Genomic DNA, 18,551 nt, shown 5'->3' on the forward strand with positions numbered 1-18,551 from the left:
TTTGTAAAATGGGGATTAAGACCGTAAACCCCATGTAGGACAGGGACTAGGTCCAACCTGGTTAGCTTGTATCTACACCAGTGCTTAATACAGTGCATGGCACAAAGTAAGCATTTCGATGTATTATTTAAAAAAAAAAAAAAGCTTGCTAATCTTTGCTTGGCTATCAATTTCAGACCACTTGTCACTCACATAACTTCCAAGCTGAAGGACCCAGACAGGCAGCAGAGAGACTCCCCCGCTGCTGCGTGGGATTGGTGTCTTCGAGAAATGCCAGCCTCTCCCAGAACATATGCCCAGTGTCACTGGCTGGGATTCCATGGTACCTCTCTCCAACAGCCCTGCCGGGTGGGCCCACCGGAACTGCCCACAAAATCTGCTTCAGTCTCGCCCATATTTCCCACTCTCTCCTCTCTCTTCTCCAAGTACCACCACCCTCTCTCCACTTGCTCCCCAGCTCCCTAAATACCTGCAGGGAACAGGGAGGAGAAGCACTGTTTTTTCAGTTTCTTTTAGTTGTGCTGCCCATTTTCTTTAGGCCCAATGGCTGGTTTAATAATTAATTACTATGGTATTTGTTAAGCACTATGTGCAGGGCTCTGTTCTAAGTGCTGGGGTAGATACAAGATAATTGGGTTGGACACAGTCCCTGTCCCACATAGGACTCACAGTCTTAATCCCCATTTTCCAGATGAGGAAATGAGGCATAGAGAAGTAAAGTGACTTGCCCAAGGTCACACAAGCAGGCAAGTAGCAGAGCCAGGATAAGAACCCATGATTTCTAACTCCTAAACCCCTGCTCTATCCACTAGACTTTGGCCATCCACAGGCTCTACAGATTGGGAGGCTTCACCCTATAAGAATATCCTCTCAGTCAGTGTTATTTATTCAACGCATATTGTGTGCAGAGGACTGTATTTAGGGCTTGGGGAGGGACAGCCTGGACTGGAATCAGAGCCAACAGGATTTCTGATGGGGAGCCCATGGCACACTCCAGGGACTGTCCAGCGTTAGGTGTTAATGGTGGTGTATGTTAACTCGATATATTATTGTATTTCCTAGTGTATTATCTTATCCAGTTGTTATATGGTCTTATCTGGATATCATCGACAAGGGTGCTGTGCGGTTAGGTGCCAAAAGTCGTGAAGCCTTCCTTCTCGGAGGTCACTAAGGATGGTTCTCCATCAGATGGGCTGGGTTAGGTGTGGACTTGCTGGAGACGGGAGATGGATGAGATGACCCCTCGAAATCCCTACCAGCCCAGGAATTTGGTTCAGTTGTCAGACTAGGAAAAAGCCAAGAGTTCCTGCCCCTGCTAGAATCAAATGGTCTTCAAAAGATATGTGTCTTCTTTGGGGGAAGTGACAGAGAAAGGAAAGCTAGAAGAGACTTCAGAATCTGGTATTGGGGTCAGAAATTCCTCATTTTTCATGGAGCCTCCCCAGCCTAGCTTATCAACATATGCAGGATCACACTCCCGGGAACCTAAAAGAAACCTGCCTGGCCTAGTGGATAAAGCATGGGTCTGGGAGTCAGAAGGACCTGGGTTCTAATCCCGCCGCCGCCACTTGACTGATGTGACCTTGGGCAAGCCACTTAACTTCTCTGTGTCTCAGTTACCTTATCTGTAAAATGGGGATTAATCAATCAGTGGCATTTATTAAATGCTAACTACATGCAAAGCACTGTACTAAGCATTTGGGAGGGTACAACACAGCAGAATGAGCTGACACGTTCCCTGCCCATAACAAGGGCATTAAGACTACGAGCCCCATTTGGGACTCGGACTGTGTCCAAATGATTAGCTTGTATCTACCCTAGCGCTTAGTACGGTGCCTGCCACAGAGTAACTGCTTAACAAATCCCATAAAAAAACCCCAAACCTGTCATGGTCAGCTGCAAGAGGGAAGAAGTGAAAACAGTATGGCCTAGTGGAAAAATCAAAAACCTGGGAGTCAGAGGAACTGGGTTCTAATTCTGACTCTGCCACCTGCCTTCTGTGACCTCAGGCAAATGGCAACTTCTCTGGGCCTCAGTTTCCTCATCTATAAAATGGGAATTAAATCCCCTTCCCTCCAAATCCCATGTGGATGGGGACTGTATCCGACCTGATAAATCCTGTATCTACCCCAGCCTAGCAATGTCCTTCCAAAACCCTAGTTCACGGGAGACTCAATGACCGTGATAAATGAACGCGAATGCTGATAATCTGAATCGGAGCACTGTGTGTTCACCTATCCAATCCAGGAAGTGAGTGCCAAGACAAGAGTCTGTATGAAAAAAAGCCACAAGCTGCTCCTGTTAACTGAGGCTGCTATCCTCACCCCTTGCTCCCCAAAGAGAGAGAGGAAGAGAAAAGGACAAGTTAGCAGAGATGCAATCTGGCCCAATTTCAGCTCAGAGAGAACAGAGATTTCACTTGCTCTCTTCCAATTAGTCTCATTCATTAGGGACATTTGGTCTCAGACGGTGGAGGCCCAAACTCCCACAGGGAATATGGGGTGACTCTGAGAGAAGAGCTGATCATGACCACTCCTACCTATGAGGCTCCTCTGGTGCCAGTGAAGAGCCTGTATCTGCAGAGCCCCAGGACCTGCCCTTTCCAGAGAGGGATGTATCACTCTCTGCTAAGTCTCTCCGGCATGTCCCGGGGTGAAAACCTCAAAGGACCGGGACATCCAAGGCCCAAGGCTGGAAGATCAAATGTTTCACTGGAAGTCGCCTTGGCCACTGGGCCAAGGAGAGGAAGATGTTGTCGATGCCATAAGGGATTTCTCAGCCTGGCAGCCACGGCCCCAGCAGCACAGCGGCTGTCTACCTTGGTGGTTCCTACGTGAGGACAGAGACTCCCTCCAGCTTTTTCTCTTTTCCTCAGCAAGATGGGAATGTGGAGCAGGAGAGGACACCACCGATTGGGTGTCCAAAGGCAGGAGAAACCTCCACACGGCTGCAGCCTCATCAGGAGGCCAGGGTTTAAGATGCCGCTGAATTGCCGTGGAGTACCTTCAGAGAGGATCTTGGCAGGCTCCAGGGGATCTCTGCCCTCAAGAGCCTGGCTGAATTCACGGTGCTGCAGCCTTAGGCCCACTTTCCCCATTCACTGGTCACCACTGTGGTAACCTTCTCAGTTGATCTGCATTTGTTTTATTTAAGATCACGATCCTGGGCTGGAGGCCTGGGAGAGATGGGCACAAGTGTTCACTCCACCCAAACACATTCCGACGCCGCTCTGGTAAGGGAACTACGGCCCTCGCCGCTGCCCCAACTCTTTATGGCGGTCGCTGGTGATTAAGGCAGTTTTCAAAGAGTGCGGCGCCTTCGGATGCCCAGGGGGCAGAAGCAGCGTGGCGCAGTGGAAAGAGCACGGGCTTTGGAGTCAGGGCTCATGAGTTCGAGTCCCAGCTCTGCCACTTGTCGGCTGTGTGACTGTGGGCAAGTCACTTAACTTCTCTGTGCCTCAGTTCCCTCATCTGTAAAATGGGGATTAAGACTGTGAGCCCCACATGGGACAACCTGATTCCCCTATGTCTACCCCAGCGCTTAGAACAGTGCTCGGCACATAGTAAGCGCTTAACAAATACCAACATTATTATTATTATTATTATAGATGCAGTAGAGTAGGTCCCCCTGCCAGGATCCACCCTCAGCCTTGTTTTCTCCATCAGAGGTGGCAGCGGGAGCAGAGGGAACACTGCCCGGCCACCACGCAGAACCTAAGCCCAGCAGCCTGAAAGAGCAGCATGCCCGCTGGAACGTCTCCAGACTCTGCTACCGGGAAGGGACACCAGAGGAGACGGCTGAGCAGACAAATCAGTCAACTCAAGGACCCCGAGGGCGGGGTGGGATGCCTCTCTTCACCCAGCAATCAGAAAGGGAGAGAGACTACGGCAAAGAACCCCGGTGCTGCCTTGTAATGAGGGGTCAGCTGGCAAACCCGCAGAAAAGAGATGGGACTGAGGTGACGCCATTCAGGGGCCACAGTCAAAGAAGAAAATGAGACCTGGGCCAAACCAAGGGCCAGGGAGAATAACTGCTGGAATGTTTCCACCCCAGGTTTGTCGGTGCCACGGTTTCCAGGAATCTCTGAGACCGCCTCTTCCTTTGTCTGAGGTCACGTTTTTAGGTTAAAGCAAATTTTGGAGACAACAGAGGTGAGGCGCAAATTCCTGGACCCAAAATAAGCGATGTGGCTCACCCTGCTCTCAAATCAACAGCCTGACACCCTCACTCCAACCTTTCGACCCTCGCAACCCTCCCCTGGAACAATGCTGTTCCGGGAGGAGGAGGAGGAGGAGGAGGAGGACCTAAAAACTTTGCACAGGCAAGACCTTCAGAGCCTGGCCCAATAATCTTGGCAAAATTCAGGGTCCAGGCCTGCCTGATCCCCAAACTGATTTGAATTTGTTTTGCTTAAGATCATGATCTGGGCCTGGGAGACCTGGCTCGGATGCACAGTGTTCACTCTACCCAAACACAGTCTGGCACCGCTTTGGAAAGGAAATTTTGGTTCTCCTCTCAGCCACCCCGACTACTTGCAAAGGTTGCCGGTGCCTAGGTCAGGGTTCAAAGGGTGTAGCGGCTCTGGAGGGATTGGGGGAAAGTTTACTACTCGTCCGGGAACACCCCCGCCCCGTGAATGACAGAATTCATGGCGATCAGCAACAGAAAGGTGACTGCAAGTCCCTGAATGCCGTGTCCTCTCCACATCACTGAGAACACCACAAGACCCTTTGTCCTGGCTGGTGAATGGGGTTCTGTCACTTTGAAGTCACTGGGAGATTCTGGATGAGGGGGGAAGATCAGCTATCGGCCAGACCGGGACCGTGTCTGCTTTGGCGCCGGCCGGCCTGTCCCTGCAAGCTCGGGTCTCCCGGGACCTGGGGGTTTTTACGGGGCTTCAGGAAGCCCACTTCCCCAGCCTGTACCCAAACTGAGCCCATGGGCACTCCAAACCTCAAAAGGGAACCTATGTATCAATCCTAGGATCTGTTTGCATAGTCCTTAAAAAGGAAGACAGAAATTTTCCCTCCTACACAGTTAGTGGGTTCTCTCCTCCAGCACAGGAACAAGGAAAGAAAAACCCTTCATTGTGCACTTTGTTTCCTATCGAGAAACGTATAAATGATTCATCGCAGCATTCGGGAGACGGATCAATTAATCGCTGCAGCTCTCCAGTATTTATAGCAGGCATCGTTCCTGCTGGTCAGCTCTAGATCGATCGTGTGTCACTCCCAACAGCGACTGCTCTTGTCGTCCTCTTGTACGGCCAGATCTGGAGACATAGCTCTGGGCTGGGCTGGGCCCAATCCAGCCAGTCTTTTGCCACCTTTGCCCCAGCAGAAGAGAGTTTTATCTTATTGAGGGATGGGTCAGAGCTCTGCTGAGTGACAGGGTGGCAAAGTGTTTGTGCTTGTATGTGTTTGTGTGTGTGTGTGTGTGTGTGTGTGTGTGTGTGTGTGAGAGAGAGAGAGAGAGAGAGAAAGAGAAATATGAAAATGCGTGGAAACTGCAGGTGCTGAGACCAAGGCTTATGGAGAATAGGGGAGAGATGGAGTGAGTTCTGCTAAATCTTAATCCACCCCTCTGCCCATCTCTGGTCTCTAAGAGTTCACTCTCTGCTTGGCCACACATTCTGGCACCCCAGCCGTCTCCCCTTTCCTCTCAAGCAAACAGTGAACTGTCTCTGCCAAACTCCTGTATTTTTTTTTTTTTACGGTATCTGTTATGTGCCACATACTGTACTGAGCACTAGTGTAGATGCAAGCTAATCAGGTTGGACACAGTCCCTGTCCCACAGGGGGCTCAAAGTCTTAATCCCCATTTTACAGATGAGGGAACTGAGGCCCAGAGAAGTGAAGTGCCTTGTCCAAGGTCACACAGCAGACAAGTGGCGGAACCAGGATTAGAACCCAGGTCCTTCTGACTCCCAGGCCTGGGGTCTCTCCACTAGGCCACACTGCTTCTCCCAAAGTGTGCGAACCCCCTTCGGCGCCAAGCTTCCTCTGAGAGGGCTCCTCAGCTGAGGAGGGAAGCCGAGGCCTCTCATCGGGGGCCCTACGGGAGGAGGGGCCAGGGCCGGGCTGCCCCTAGACACTCCTAGACCTCCGAAGGACCAGGGACCCACCGGCCCCTCTTTTAAGTTCCTTTTCTCCCCACCCGCTTCAGTTCGCAGTCATACCTGGGCTTCGGCTAACATGACGTCCTTGATGACAGGCTGGCCGCGTGGCTCGTTGTTCTCCAGCCTCACGTACGTGACCTGGTAGCCCCGGATCTGGCCGTGCTGCTTGTTGGGGAGCGGCACCTTCCAGGAGACCCGGATGGACGTCGAATTCACCGACTCCACCTCCACCTTCCGCGGGGGGGGCACTGGGCACTGGGACATAGACGGGACAGATCGCCGCATTACGGGGATGAACCAGCTCTGGCCGGGCCCCTTTCCTTCCCATCCCCACTTCCGGCCAGCCCAAGCTGCAGTGTTGGGATATTTTGAAGAAAGTTTTCCTTCTCCCACCTCCGCTGCCACGGGGCCCCATCCCTCCTTGGCGGCCAGCTTGGCGGAGGGTGGTACTGACGGGATCCCGAACCAGCAGGAGGGCTGACGGAGGTAGGCTGTGAAGTCCCTATCCCCCAGACAGCATACCATTTCACCGAGGCCCGTCCCAACCCTTTTTAGACTCGCCCAGCCCCTTCTCTAGCCAACAATATCAAGACCAGTCTCGGCGCTGCCATCAAGAGGCCTCCTGCAGCCTCAGGCTTCTTTCTCACACCTACAACATAGCACATCAGCAGAAGAGCGGACACCAAAATCACCAGAGAAAGCTGCAGAAAAGAAAGGGCTTAGAGGACGAAATCTCCCTCCCCTTCCCCCTGCCCTCTAGGAAACCCGTTCCCTTGGACATGTCAGAGTGATAAGAAGAGGAGGAAAACACCCCCCCACCTCCCCCACCCCTACCTCCCCATGAAGAGGACAGAACCACCTGTAGCCCGAGCTATTTCCGAGCCAACGGTCCCTGCCTCCACTCAGGGAAAGAGAGCAGCAGGGGTGTGCCCACTGCGGGGACAGAATACGCATTTCACGCACGGCTAACTGAACACCTTTGGATAATAAAATGAAAAATTACCCTGCTTTCAAAATATCAATTTTCTTGCAAGGTGAGACATTTAAAAACGTATTTATATCCTATTTACCATTTGTAAAAATTACACCCTTATTACCTTTTTCCTCCTTCTGCATCGACTGTGACAAAAATGTCAATTCGAAAAAAATGAGTCTCGCGGTGACTCCTAAGTTCCTCCCGATGGAGTCCGTGGGAAAGCAAAGCTACGGAGATTGTCTTCCCGTCGGACTATGGTCTCACCCCAGGATGGTCCAGGGGCTCGATCTGTCCAGGGAGGGGGGTCAGGCCCCCCCACCCCACCCCCATAACCGTCTGCATGGCCACCCGGGGGGCCCAGCTGGCCTTCCTCGGGGACCAGCCTGGGGTCTCCGGAAACCTCAGAAGCCCCAATTCCCAGCAGAGCCAGAAGTAATCACAATTAAGTAATTAGCAGTGGAGAGCTGACTCGCAGCCATAATGAAGATTGTGACTGCAGTCAGCTCATTGAGAAGGCACAGACACCCAGCACCCAGCAGGCAGCTGTACTGAGTTCAGCCTTCAGGCAATTCATTATTTTTTCCCAGATGTCTTTTTAAAATTTAGGTAATTAAATGAAGGAAAGAAGGAGCCTCCCAGATCTCCCAGGCCAGATCTGGTCTCGGCAGGGAAAGGCTTGGGCTGTCCAGTGGTTAGCCTCCAAGCCTTGGGTTCCTGTCCCCGAGGGACCGTGGCAGGCCTCAGACTGGGAAGCAAAGGAGCTTCCCCAGACAGGCCAAAGGCAAAAGACAATCCCTCCCCACAACGCTCTTTTCCCCACCAATTCTTCCGCACAGCCGGAGCGAGATGAGAGAGGGGCCCCAAGCAGGAAGGAGCTAATCCCAAATGGCCCTTTCTTAGGAGAGAGGCTACTAGCCCTCTCCCTGGCAGTTGGAAACAGATTCCGAGGAAACCTGTGGGTTCCCAAATGGCCCTTTCTTAGGAGAGAGGCTTTCTAGCCCTCTCCCTGGCAGTTGGAAACAGATTCCGAGGAAACCTGTGGGTGCACGTGCTTGTGAGCGTGAGCTTGAGCACTTGGAGTACGTGCATATCCGAGCGTGAGCGTAAGTGAGCTAAATGTGTGGGTTTTTTTCCCTTTAGAGTATTTTAAAAATACTATGTGCCCGGCACTGTACTACGCACTGGGGTAGATACAAGCTAACAGGGTTGGACATAGTCCATGACCCTCGTGGTGCTCACAGAATGTATCCCCATTTTACAGATGAGATAACTGAGGCCTAGAGAAGTTAAATCACTTATCCAAGGTCACACAGCAGACAAGTGCCAGAGTCGGGATTAGAACCCAGGTCCTTGTGACTCCTGATCCTTTGCTCTGTCCCTTAGGATATGCTGCTTCTCCTATTTGAGATTGTGTGCTCTGTGTGTGTGTGTGTACGCGTGCACACACCCACGCATCTCAGAGCGCCTGTCAGCTTTCAGCAGGAGTGTCAGACTCAAAAACAGAAAGCTGAATTTGTTTGTTTCTGTTCGTCAAGCCTGGCGTTTCTCGGTGATTCTCACGGACATCTCCGGAGCGTCGCCCTGCTGCGAGGCTCGCAAATCACTCCTGACAACTGAGTCCAGGTGTTCAACCATCTTGCCCCGTCATTGCCGAGCGGCGCCCGTGAGAACATCTCTGAGGTATGAGCTCCCCTCGGGGTATAGCTGGGCTGAAGGAGAACCGGGGCAAATCACCCCAGCAAGCAGGGCACACTGCCCCGGGAGACAACCTAGGGCCAGAGTCAAGGATGTTTCTGGACCCGAGCTCCAAGGGCTTGTCTACAAGGGATGTGAAAAGCCGCTTTCTCGCGCTTTCCCTCTCCCTCTCTTGTCTTTGGGTAATAAATCGGGGCCGAGGTCCGCTGAAGACCAGGAAGGCTAAACTGATGCACCCAAGCACCACCCTCCTCCCGCCCCACCCTTCCACTTGCGTGCCCCACCTCAGTCTCATGGAGACCGGGGAGGCCTGCAGAGTGAATCCACCCGGGCAGGGGGCTGGAGAGGGACCTAGCAGGCCTAGGGCGGTGAGGGGGGAAGCCTCGGGAGGCGTGACAATCTCTGGGGTACTCTCCCCAGTGCCGTGTGTCTTCCCGGATCCCAGGTTTCGGGGAAACCGGCTAAGTGGAGCCCTGAGAGGGGGAAGCCCACACTCGACCGCTTTCACAGAAGTGGCTTTTGTTTCTCCCAGGGTCCAAGCTCCGTAGCAGCAATGAGTCATCTCGGGAAGGCAGAGGAAAAGTGAACTGGCCCAGTAACCCAGAGGCCCCGGGATCTGGCACGAATCCCCAAGAGCTCAGGAGAGCGCCAAGCCGGCAGAGAGGGGGCCCGACGGGGCTCTGGGCCAGGAGCACGGCTCGGCAGCTTCTGAGTCAGGGGTGGGAGCTGCCTCAGCAAGAGGCTCCGGAAGCGCCCAGACAGAGGTCTGCCATCCCGTGGAGTCGGGGCAGAGGCATGAGCCAGAAGAGCGGCAAGGGGGAAAGCAAGTGGGAGTGGGAGAAAGAGAGAGAAAGAGAAAGGAGAGAAAACGAGCACACTCCTTTCTGGAAAAGCAGCAGCCCCTTCACCGTCTCAGCGGCTGCAAACACCACAACCCACCCAACGTCCACCGGCCCCCGAGCAGCCTCTCCCACGGCCGGGGACCAATCGAGAGGCAGGCCCACAGACCCAGAAAGCCCCAGAGGGAAGCCAAAAGCCAGAGTCCTGCGCCCCCACACCAGGGGACTCTCAGGGGGCGCCGAGAGCACCTACCGTCCTCGTCAGTGCGCACCCGCACCGGGGGGCTCTCGGGGCCGGGCCCCACGTCCGTGTGGGCCCGCACCCACACCTTGTACTCTGTCCATTTCTCCAGGTCCTTGATCTCCCAGCTGGAACTCTCCCGTCCGATCCCGTCCACCACGTGCCGGGCGATGTCCTCTCCCTCCGTTGCCTGGTAGGCAACGGAGTACTGGGTGATGACCCCGTTGCGGCTCGGAGCGGGCGGAGGCACCCAACTTACCCGGATCGTGGTGGAGCTGGTGCTTACACACTCGACTTCTTGGGGTGGGGCGGAGGGGGCTGGGGACAAATAAATGGAGGAAGTGGGGAGATGAAGGGCGATGAGTGGCGGGCGAGCGGAAGAAGAAAACCAAAACGTAACGGGGAGCCTCTTACCCAGCCAGGCGGCCGTCCGCAGAACCCACTAAGAGCCTTCCCGGCCCCACCCCCTCCCAGACGACACGGACGGTGCCATTTCACGAGACTCTATGGCGAGCCGGAGTCGGAGCGCCCGCCCTGCCTCACTGCAGCAGCCTTGGAAAGAAGGGCGGGCGGGAAGTCCGGCTCTTCCTGACCCGCTGCCATTTGTGGCAGCCATCGAGATCCCTCTGTCCTATTGGGGAGCGGTTCCACTGGCTTCCTAAGTGGCCCCTCTTTCGGAGGGAGGCTCAGCAAGCTCACGGCAAACGCTCCCCTGCACGAGGAAGCCCGTCGAGCCAACGGCTGAGTAAGAGGAGCCGTACCAACTAGGGGCGGAGAACACAGGCGGCAACTGAACTGGATAAAGCAGCAAAACAAAATTTGGCAACTTGAGCAGGTTCAATGAAATATGCGTTCTGGGTAGGAATGGATCTCACAAGCACACTTCCTCAGAGACCCTGGGCAACAGGCACACACGCGCACACACTCTGCTGGGGTGCCACACACACACGCCCCGCCACCGACCACGCCACAATCCATGCACAAGTCACATCCAACTGGGGAGCTGAGGTCCTCTCCTGCCCTAACCGAGAAGACCTGTTACTGTTACTGCTCCCACTAGCCCCAACTCACTCCCTAGGCCAGCTCTCATGGGATGAGATCCTGCCAGGAAGCGGCTGGGATTTTCTGTTTGCAGAAATGTTGAGACCCAGTTCGGCCAAGTCTCTCTCAGTTTCCAAAGAGAAGCAGAAATGGTGTTTTGGTGGTGGTATGAAAACCAGGAGCCAGGGAAAGGGGGCTGACCTTCAGCTGAGGAGACCCCAGGCTCATTCCCAACGCCGTGGATCTCCAGCCCCTGGAAATTAGGGCTGAGGTCTCAGCTCTTCCGGAAGGAGATTGTGGCTTTCTGCTTGCCTCATGATGCAGGGGGCGGCACAGAGGGCTCCAAACAAAGCAGAGAGACACCAGTCTGGAAGGCCCAGAGAGAGCACAAAAACCTTTGGTTTGGGAAAGAGGGGTTAAAACCAGAGGTGAGGCCACGAGGCTCGGGTTGAGGCCCAGAAACCCAGGAGAGATGAGGGGTGGAAAGGCAGAGAAGGCCTCCAGAGGGGAGGGAGAGATGTTAGTTAGTGTTCAGGATGAGAGGCAGGAGAAGGAAAGGGAATACCTCAGGGGTGTGACGGGATCAGGGCTCCTGGAGAAGAAGAGGTCTGGGGTGGCACTGAATGAACTGGAGGAGAACGACAGGAAGAGGAGAAGGGGGATGTGACGAGAATACTACAGGTTGGAGAGAAACGAAGGCTACAACTGGGATCTCATAATTGTCCAGTCCTGGGAGGAAAAAGGGGGAGGTGCACACATTCTAACCCAGTGGACTGTTTGAATATCGCTTTTGCTGGTACTTTGCCTCCCTGGGTTCTCTAGAGCTTGTTGACACCTAGCCTCTTTGATCCCACTGGAAAAAGAACATAAAACTAGAAGCTCTTCACTGCTAATCAGACCAATGACCCTAGCCTAGGGTGCTAGCCAGAGATGCCCAGAGGCCTAACATTTAGGGTGGTATCATTCAACTCCCCTAACTTTCAATCAATTAGAGAAGCAGTATAGCCTAGTGGAAAAAGCACGAGTCTGGGAGTCAAAGGAACTGGGTTCTAATCCCAGCTCCACCATCTGTCTGCTGCGTAACCTTGGGCAAATCATTTAACTTCTCTGCGCTTCGGTTACCTCATCTGTAAAGTGGGGCTCAAGACTGTGAGCCTGCATGAAACATGGACTGTATCCAACCTGATTTTCTTGAATCTACCCCAACGCTTAGTATGGTACCTGGCATATGATGAATAGTTAACCAATAGTGCCTGGCACACAGTAAGTGTTTAACAAATACCATCAAACAAAAAAAAAACCACTCCAAAATCCAAATACCACACAAAAAAGAAAGCTCACACTCAAGAAGAGGAGCAAACTTTCCCCTCTAGTGACCCATTTTGGACCCCTCATCCATATATTTATCTAAACTCCCTTTGAACCTGCTGCCATTTCAGCCTGTGATGTGGTAACAAACACCAGATGCCTTCCACCATTGTGGGCAGAAATGTTTCCTGTTATATACTTTGAAGCAACCACCTTTAAAGTTCAGGGAGAGTTCCCTTGCCTATGGCTGTGGAATTTGAAGAACAATTTTGAGTTTGCCCTTCCACCCACTTCGCGATTTTGTCGACTTCAATCACATCTCCTCTCAGCCTTCATCTTTCCCGACTGAAGGACCCTAATCTTTTCAGTCTCTCCTCACAAGGAAACATCTTCCCTGATCAATCTTAAAATGCGAGTCAGACAACCATGGCAACACCACAACTAGGAACAAGGGCTGGGACTCACTGCTTCCTCTAGACTCAGAACCAGCCATATTCTCTCTCATTCATCCCTCCCTTCATATCCCTGCAGAGACTCTGATTGGGATCACAAGTCCAGCTGCTCGGTTCTCATAGAGGCCAGCAGTGGTTGAGCAGGTACCTCTTACCCCTTGCACAAGAATCCTTGTAGAAGACAGGGGAAGACCTGGTGTAGATACAAGATCTGTGTTGGAGCGGGAAAGGGGTAGTCTTGGATTTGGTGGGGAGGGGGGTGGTGTGCTATCCATTTTCCAACCTTTTGCTTCTCTAGTCTCTAAGTTCCTTGTGGGGAGGGATCACGTCTCCACTGTACTGTACTCTCCGGAGCGCTTACTACTGTGCTCTACCCAATAAGCACTCAATAAATACCACTGACTGAATCGGTTGAGAGTTTCACAGGAAGCTAAGCAGCAGTGGGCTAAACCCAAGATCAATCCCATCCAGATTTGATGTTGCCTTGTCCTATCCGTCATTCAGAGAGTTCTAGGCCTTGCACCTGACTCTGATCCAGGGTCAACTTCCCACGACCCAGAACACTTTCTGGACAAATGATCAGAAAGATGACACCCGTCTGTGGCCCTCCCGATATAAACCCCACCCCAAAGGAGAGGGGCTGCTTCACGGCAATGCACATCTCCAACTGGGCATCATTACTGAGGAGGTTTGGCAAGAGGCCGTGTGCCACGCCAGCGCTGCAGCTCTGTGGCAGGGGCAAGAAGGGCCAGGGTTTAGGCTGTCACAGAAAAGAGGATGAAGGGTGCCTTTCCCTATCAGTTACCAAATAAGAAGCCCAGCAACAAATAAGGACTAAAAATAACATCTCTAATAATATTCTGGGAGCGTCCTCCTATGCTTAAATATTTATAAGGGTCTGATCTCTGCTGTCCGTCATATTTTACGTACAATCTACCGTGTTGGGACTGAGATTCCATTAGACATATATAGCTTGGTTTTAACTGGGCTGGGAGATGTTTGCTATTGAAAGAGAGACACAAAAACAAACATATATACACACCGCCACCCCTGCCCTGATATGAGGACTACTATGCTCTTAATTACACTCTTCTTCTAATGACCAGAAAACTGCTAGTGTCTCACTCTGGCTTCCTGGCTCTGTTCAGAGACAGAACACGTGTCTATCATTCCCCTCACTCTCCCTAGTCATTAAATCAGGGGAAATGAGACCGAGATGAAAAGGAAAACTTTCATTTCTTTTTTCCATTTTTCTTTTAATGCTCTTTGCATAAAACTGACAGCAAGCTCGTTTATCCCTCACCCTTTGATAGCCCTAATCTGCTTATGTGGAGGCCTGTGGGCTGCCAATCAGGGCCAGTCCAAGCCCTGCTCTTCAGTCAGTTTGGGCAAGATGAAAGCGATGTTGCCTAGGTCACCTCATTAATTCAGAGCTTTAGTAATTCAGGGGCTTTTGGCTCTTACTTGTCGTCAGTCTCAGCCTCTTACAGAGCAACACAGCCCGCTTCTTCTCCTCCTCCTCCTCTTCCACGCAGTATCTTTCAGACCATCTTTTGCAGAGAGATTCTCACAGATGCACACACACCGGAATGGAACATAGGAATGCATGCATTCATTTTCATATTCTCGCTCATCCATGCACACTCACTCCATCCTCAGTGCACCGAGGCTGGCAGGCCCATTCAGAAGCTTCTCGACTGAGTCGATGACGTCAGCTAATGACGTCCCTGCCCAGAAGAGTGATGGGATCCAGCAGAGAGCTTCCGTGATGGGAGAAGGATCAGCAGGCAGGCCGAAAGGCCCACGAAGACACAGCCGGTGCCGATCCTACGCCTCGTGGGCACACGGAGGGGCACTCGCAGACTCACAGAAAGGTGCCCGCCTGACCACGTGGCTCCATCCCCTCCTCCCTCCTCTCTCCACCCCGCAAAGAGTTTCTGTGAGTCTACCTGTGAGGGGTGGGGCAGGGGGCGGAATGAGGCATGAGGGAAGGAAATGGGGAGGATGGGGAAAGCCTGGCATGGCAGAGATACTTCACTTACCAGTCGACTTTATTCCTCCTACACGACAAGGAGCCCTGGTGCCGCTTTCCGGCAGGGAGCTTACTGATCATAATGCCAGGAGGTGGTGTGGGTGGTGGTGCTCAGCCCAGTCCCTGGGTGTACCTTGGGCCGCTCCTTCCCCAGGACCGATGGCTTTGCCACTTCCCCCGAGCTGGGGGGTTGGCAGAGGAGAAGAGCGGAGGGTGGGGGGCCCTGGGCTAAAGCCCCCATACTGATACTCACTGGATTGGGCGGTGCGGGTCTCAATGGTCGGGGTATACACTCCCACGCCCATGTCCGAGCGTGCGGCAAGGCTAAACTTGTACAGGGTGTCTGGCTTCAGGCCTTCCACTGCGTAAGAGGAGGTGGGGTCAAAGGTCACCTTTTGCTGGAAGAAGCAACATGGAGAAGGCATTATTTATTCCTGAAAACAGATTCTTGGGTATCGGGTGATTCTGAGGGGGACAAATAGCATCTAAAAACACACAGCTTGCATAAATCAGGCCAAACTGCAGATAATAAGAAGAAACAAGGAGACCTTGAGGCCGGGCGATGAGCCAGACAGTGGGAGATAGACAGTGAGGAATGATCACCGGGGTTGACCTGAAGGAACCCGGAGTAGAGAAATGCTAGGGAAGGGACGACCACTAGGGATACATGAGGACAAGGAAGGTGAGGAAGTACTGGGGTGGAGACAGACGATGAAACGGGTCCAGCTAGGAGTGCGGGCAGGAAGTGTGAAAAATAAGACCGGGTATAAAACGGAAGCTTGCAAAACGTTGAGGGTCTTCACGTGTGCGGCCCTACGTGGGACAACCTGATTACCCCGTATCTTCCCCAGTGCTTAGAACAGTGCTTGGCACATAGTAAGCACTTAACAAATACAACATTATTATTATATGGGTTTCCTGCCAAGAGAACACCCTCTACACTTTAAGCTCACTATGTATGGGAAGGGAACATGTCTGCTAATTCTGTCATAATGCTCTCTCCCAAGCACTTAGTACAGCACTGTGAACATAGTAAGTGCTCAACAAATACCTCCGATTGATTGGAGTCTCTCTCTCTCTCATTACACTGTTGCTCCCAAGGAATGTCAACAACATCCTTGAAGAGCCTTCATTCCTTTGGGATGATAATAATAGCTGTGGTATCTGTTAAGAGCTTACTACATGCCAAGCATCGTACTAAGCACTGAAGTACAATCAGGTCTCACTTGGGGCTCACAGTCTAAGAAAGAGAGAGAACAGGTAGTGAATCCCCATTGTGCAGATGAGGGAACTGAGGCACAGTAAGCTAAGTGAGTTGCCCAAGGTCACACACAGCAGACAAGTGGTGAAGCAAGGATTAGAATCTAGGTCCTCTGACCGATGGATTGGAAAGGGGAATTTGGGCAGGGATGCTGAGAGAAGAAGTCCTTTAGAATGGTGGAGGCAAAATCTGCTGTCCCCTAAAGTTTGCCACCTCCAGGCCATGGACTAGTTGACCGCTTGGTCAGACTGATGCCATCACCTCTCCACCCCACTCCCCTCCTCCTCTTCCTCCTCACCTGCTTCCCATCTTCTCCTTCCCAGTAGAGCAGCTCATACTTGATAATGCGTTCCTGAGGGGGCAGCAACCACGTCAGCAGGATCCTGGTGTCAGATTCGGCTTCGGCTTGGAAGTCGGCGGGCTGGGCTGGCACTGTAATCGCCACCATCGAAACTCGTCACGGATCTTTCTTGAGCAACCCCTCTTTTCCGACACCCCGAGGAGGTCCCTTACCCCTGGGGTCCCAATCCAGCTCTGAGAGGGCTCCTACCACAGGCAGAGGAGCCGTTCCGTCCTTATGCTTTCCTTATCCATCATTCCCCGTCTCCTAGGCCAACTCAACTGGTTGGTCTGAGCCAGATGGTCCGATGGAAGAGTTGAAGGGGCAGAGAGGCACAGCTGGCTAATGACCACTGAAGCACACCCACCGAGGATGCCACAAGTCCTGTTATTCCATCTTCTTTCCAGAAAGGCACCCCAATTGAGGGCCTGCATAGCACCCATCAGCCCCTAGTGCCACAACAATTTGGTAAAAGATCAGCCTGGCCAAAACAAGACGGGGTTAAGATAGCCGGTGGGGGCGTCTCCTTGCTCCCCGTTTCAGGTGTGTGTGTGTGAAGGAGCACGGGATATGTGGGGTTGTTGAAGTCAACCAAACTGGAGGCCAGTCCAAACTGGAAATGACCCTAGGTCTACAGGAATTAGGAAAGATGCTCCCCAAATTAAAATTCCCAGATGATCACACCCAATAGGAGTAGTAGGCATTGAAATGACTGAGGGACTGAAAATAGAAGCAAGAATGAGAGTGAGAGACAGAGAGACAGAGAGAAAGGGTGGAGAAAGAAACCGATGGAGCAGAAGAGAAGGGAAAGACAAAAGAGAGGGAGGAGGAGAAGGTTAGGGAGAGACAGAGAGAAAAGAAGCAGGAGAGAAGGCGGGGGGAGGAAAAAGGCTGGGAAGAAGAATGGAGGGAGAAAGGGCAGAGAAAGGCAGAGCCCCAGGGAGAGGCGAGTAGGAGAGAGTGAAAGAAGAGAATGGCAGGGCCCTGCTCACATACCTCCTTGCTGCGTCTTGACCTGGATGATGTCGGAGGGCGGCCCGTCCCCCACAGAGGTGAAGGCCAGCACCCGGATGCTGTAGGTGATGCCAGTGATCAGGTTACCCACTGTGGTGAGGTGGCTGTCGTCCGTGTTATGTTTCTGCCAGGAATTCAGCGGCAGGTGGGAGTCAGTGGTGTAGTAGACCCGGTACCCTCGAATCTGCCCGTTGGGCTCCTCCGGGGGCTCCCACTGCACCAACATGGTGCTGGCGCTCAGCATGCGGGCCTGCACCTTCAGCGGGGGGCTGGATGGAGCCTGCTCGCCCGTTCGGGCCTCCACCAAGTCACTGGGGGGACCCCGCCCTATGTTGTTCACCGCCAGGACCCGGAACTCATACTCGGAGAAGGGGCTGAGGCCCCCGATGCTGTAGCGCGTTGTGGCCACGCCATCGATCTCCTGAAACTGGCCGTCCCAGGACCTTGGCTTGTACTGGATCACGTAGTAGGAGATGGGGTCCGAGTTGCCCGAGTCCCACGTGAGGGTGACGCTGGTGGCGGTAGTCTCGGTCACCAGTGGCTCTGAGGGTGGCTTGGGCAGAGCTGTGATGGAAAAGGAGAGGAGGCGCTGGATTGGCATCACCGAATCGCCGGCTTCCTCCAGTGGTCTCAGTGATCCAACCCTGAGTTGCCATCTCCCATGAACGGGTGGCTTTTTGCTTATGGAAGAAATTGTTTCCCGCTGGGGAAGATGCATTTGCACACTACGCGCAGTGCTTGAACTGGTTCCGAATGGATGGATAAAGGAGTAATCATGCCATTAGGCCTGTTCACGGGGCCGGCTGGCATGGACTAAAGAAAGATCATTTAAACCAGATGTTGGAGTGAGGAGTGAGGTTCCCTTTCTGGGAGTTTCTGCCCTCAGTTCTAGTGTTGGCAAGGTGAAGACTCTCCAGGGAATTACCATGGCCTTTCCCCCTTGCGGCCCCCCAAAAAACCCCACTCCTGAAGCATAAAATCCTCTCCCTTTCCTCCTCAGTGAGTGTTTCAGCCTCTTAGTCTCCTCCTTCTCTGGGAACCTCCCCTTTCCACCCCCGACCCCACCAGCTCTACAGAGACAGTACTTTAGCCATTTTTGCAGCGCAGGGGAAATCAGCCTGGTTTTATGGCCAGAAGACCAGGGATTTAGTATTCGGGCCTTTGGCAGATAACCTAAATATTCATAGCCGTGTATTTCATCTGGGCCTGTCACCCCACAACAAGAGGATATACT

General features: G+C 52.9%; 1 protein-coding gene across 1 annotated transcript in view; it reads right to left on the bottom strand.

Moving 5' to 3' along the window:
- Positions 1 to 18,551, bottom strand: part of PTPRF (protein tyrosine phosphatase receptor type F) — a 379,820-nt gene that overhangs the window by 51,138 nt on the left and 310,131 nt on the right. Inside the window, exons 9-13 of the mRNA XM_029046831.2 lie at positions 17,300 to 17,881; positions 16,262 to 16,395; positions 14,956 to 15,100; positions 9,882 to 10,187; positions 6,179 to 6,366 (exon numbers count right to left, since the gene is read on the bottom strand). Of these exons, the coding sequence (XP_028902664.1) occupies positions 6,179 to 6,366; positions 9,882 to 10,187; positions 14,956 to 15,100; positions 16,262 to 16,395; positions 17,300 to 17,881 (1,355 nt within the window). The remainder of the gene's footprint in view (positions 1 to 6,178; positions 6,367 to 9,881; positions 10,188 to 14,955; positions 15,101 to 16,261; positions 16,396 to 17,299; positions 17,882 to 18,551) is intronic.

Source organism: Ornithorhynchus anatinus, chromosome 18 (genome assembly GCF_004115215.2).
Source record: "Ornithorhynchus anatinus isolate Pmale09 chromosome 18, mOrnAna1.pri.v4, whole genome shotgun sequence".
Taxonomy (NCBI): domain Eukaryota; kingdom Metazoa; phylum Chordata; class Mammalia; order Monotremata; family Ornithorhynchidae; genus Ornithorhynchus; species Ornithorhynchus anatinus.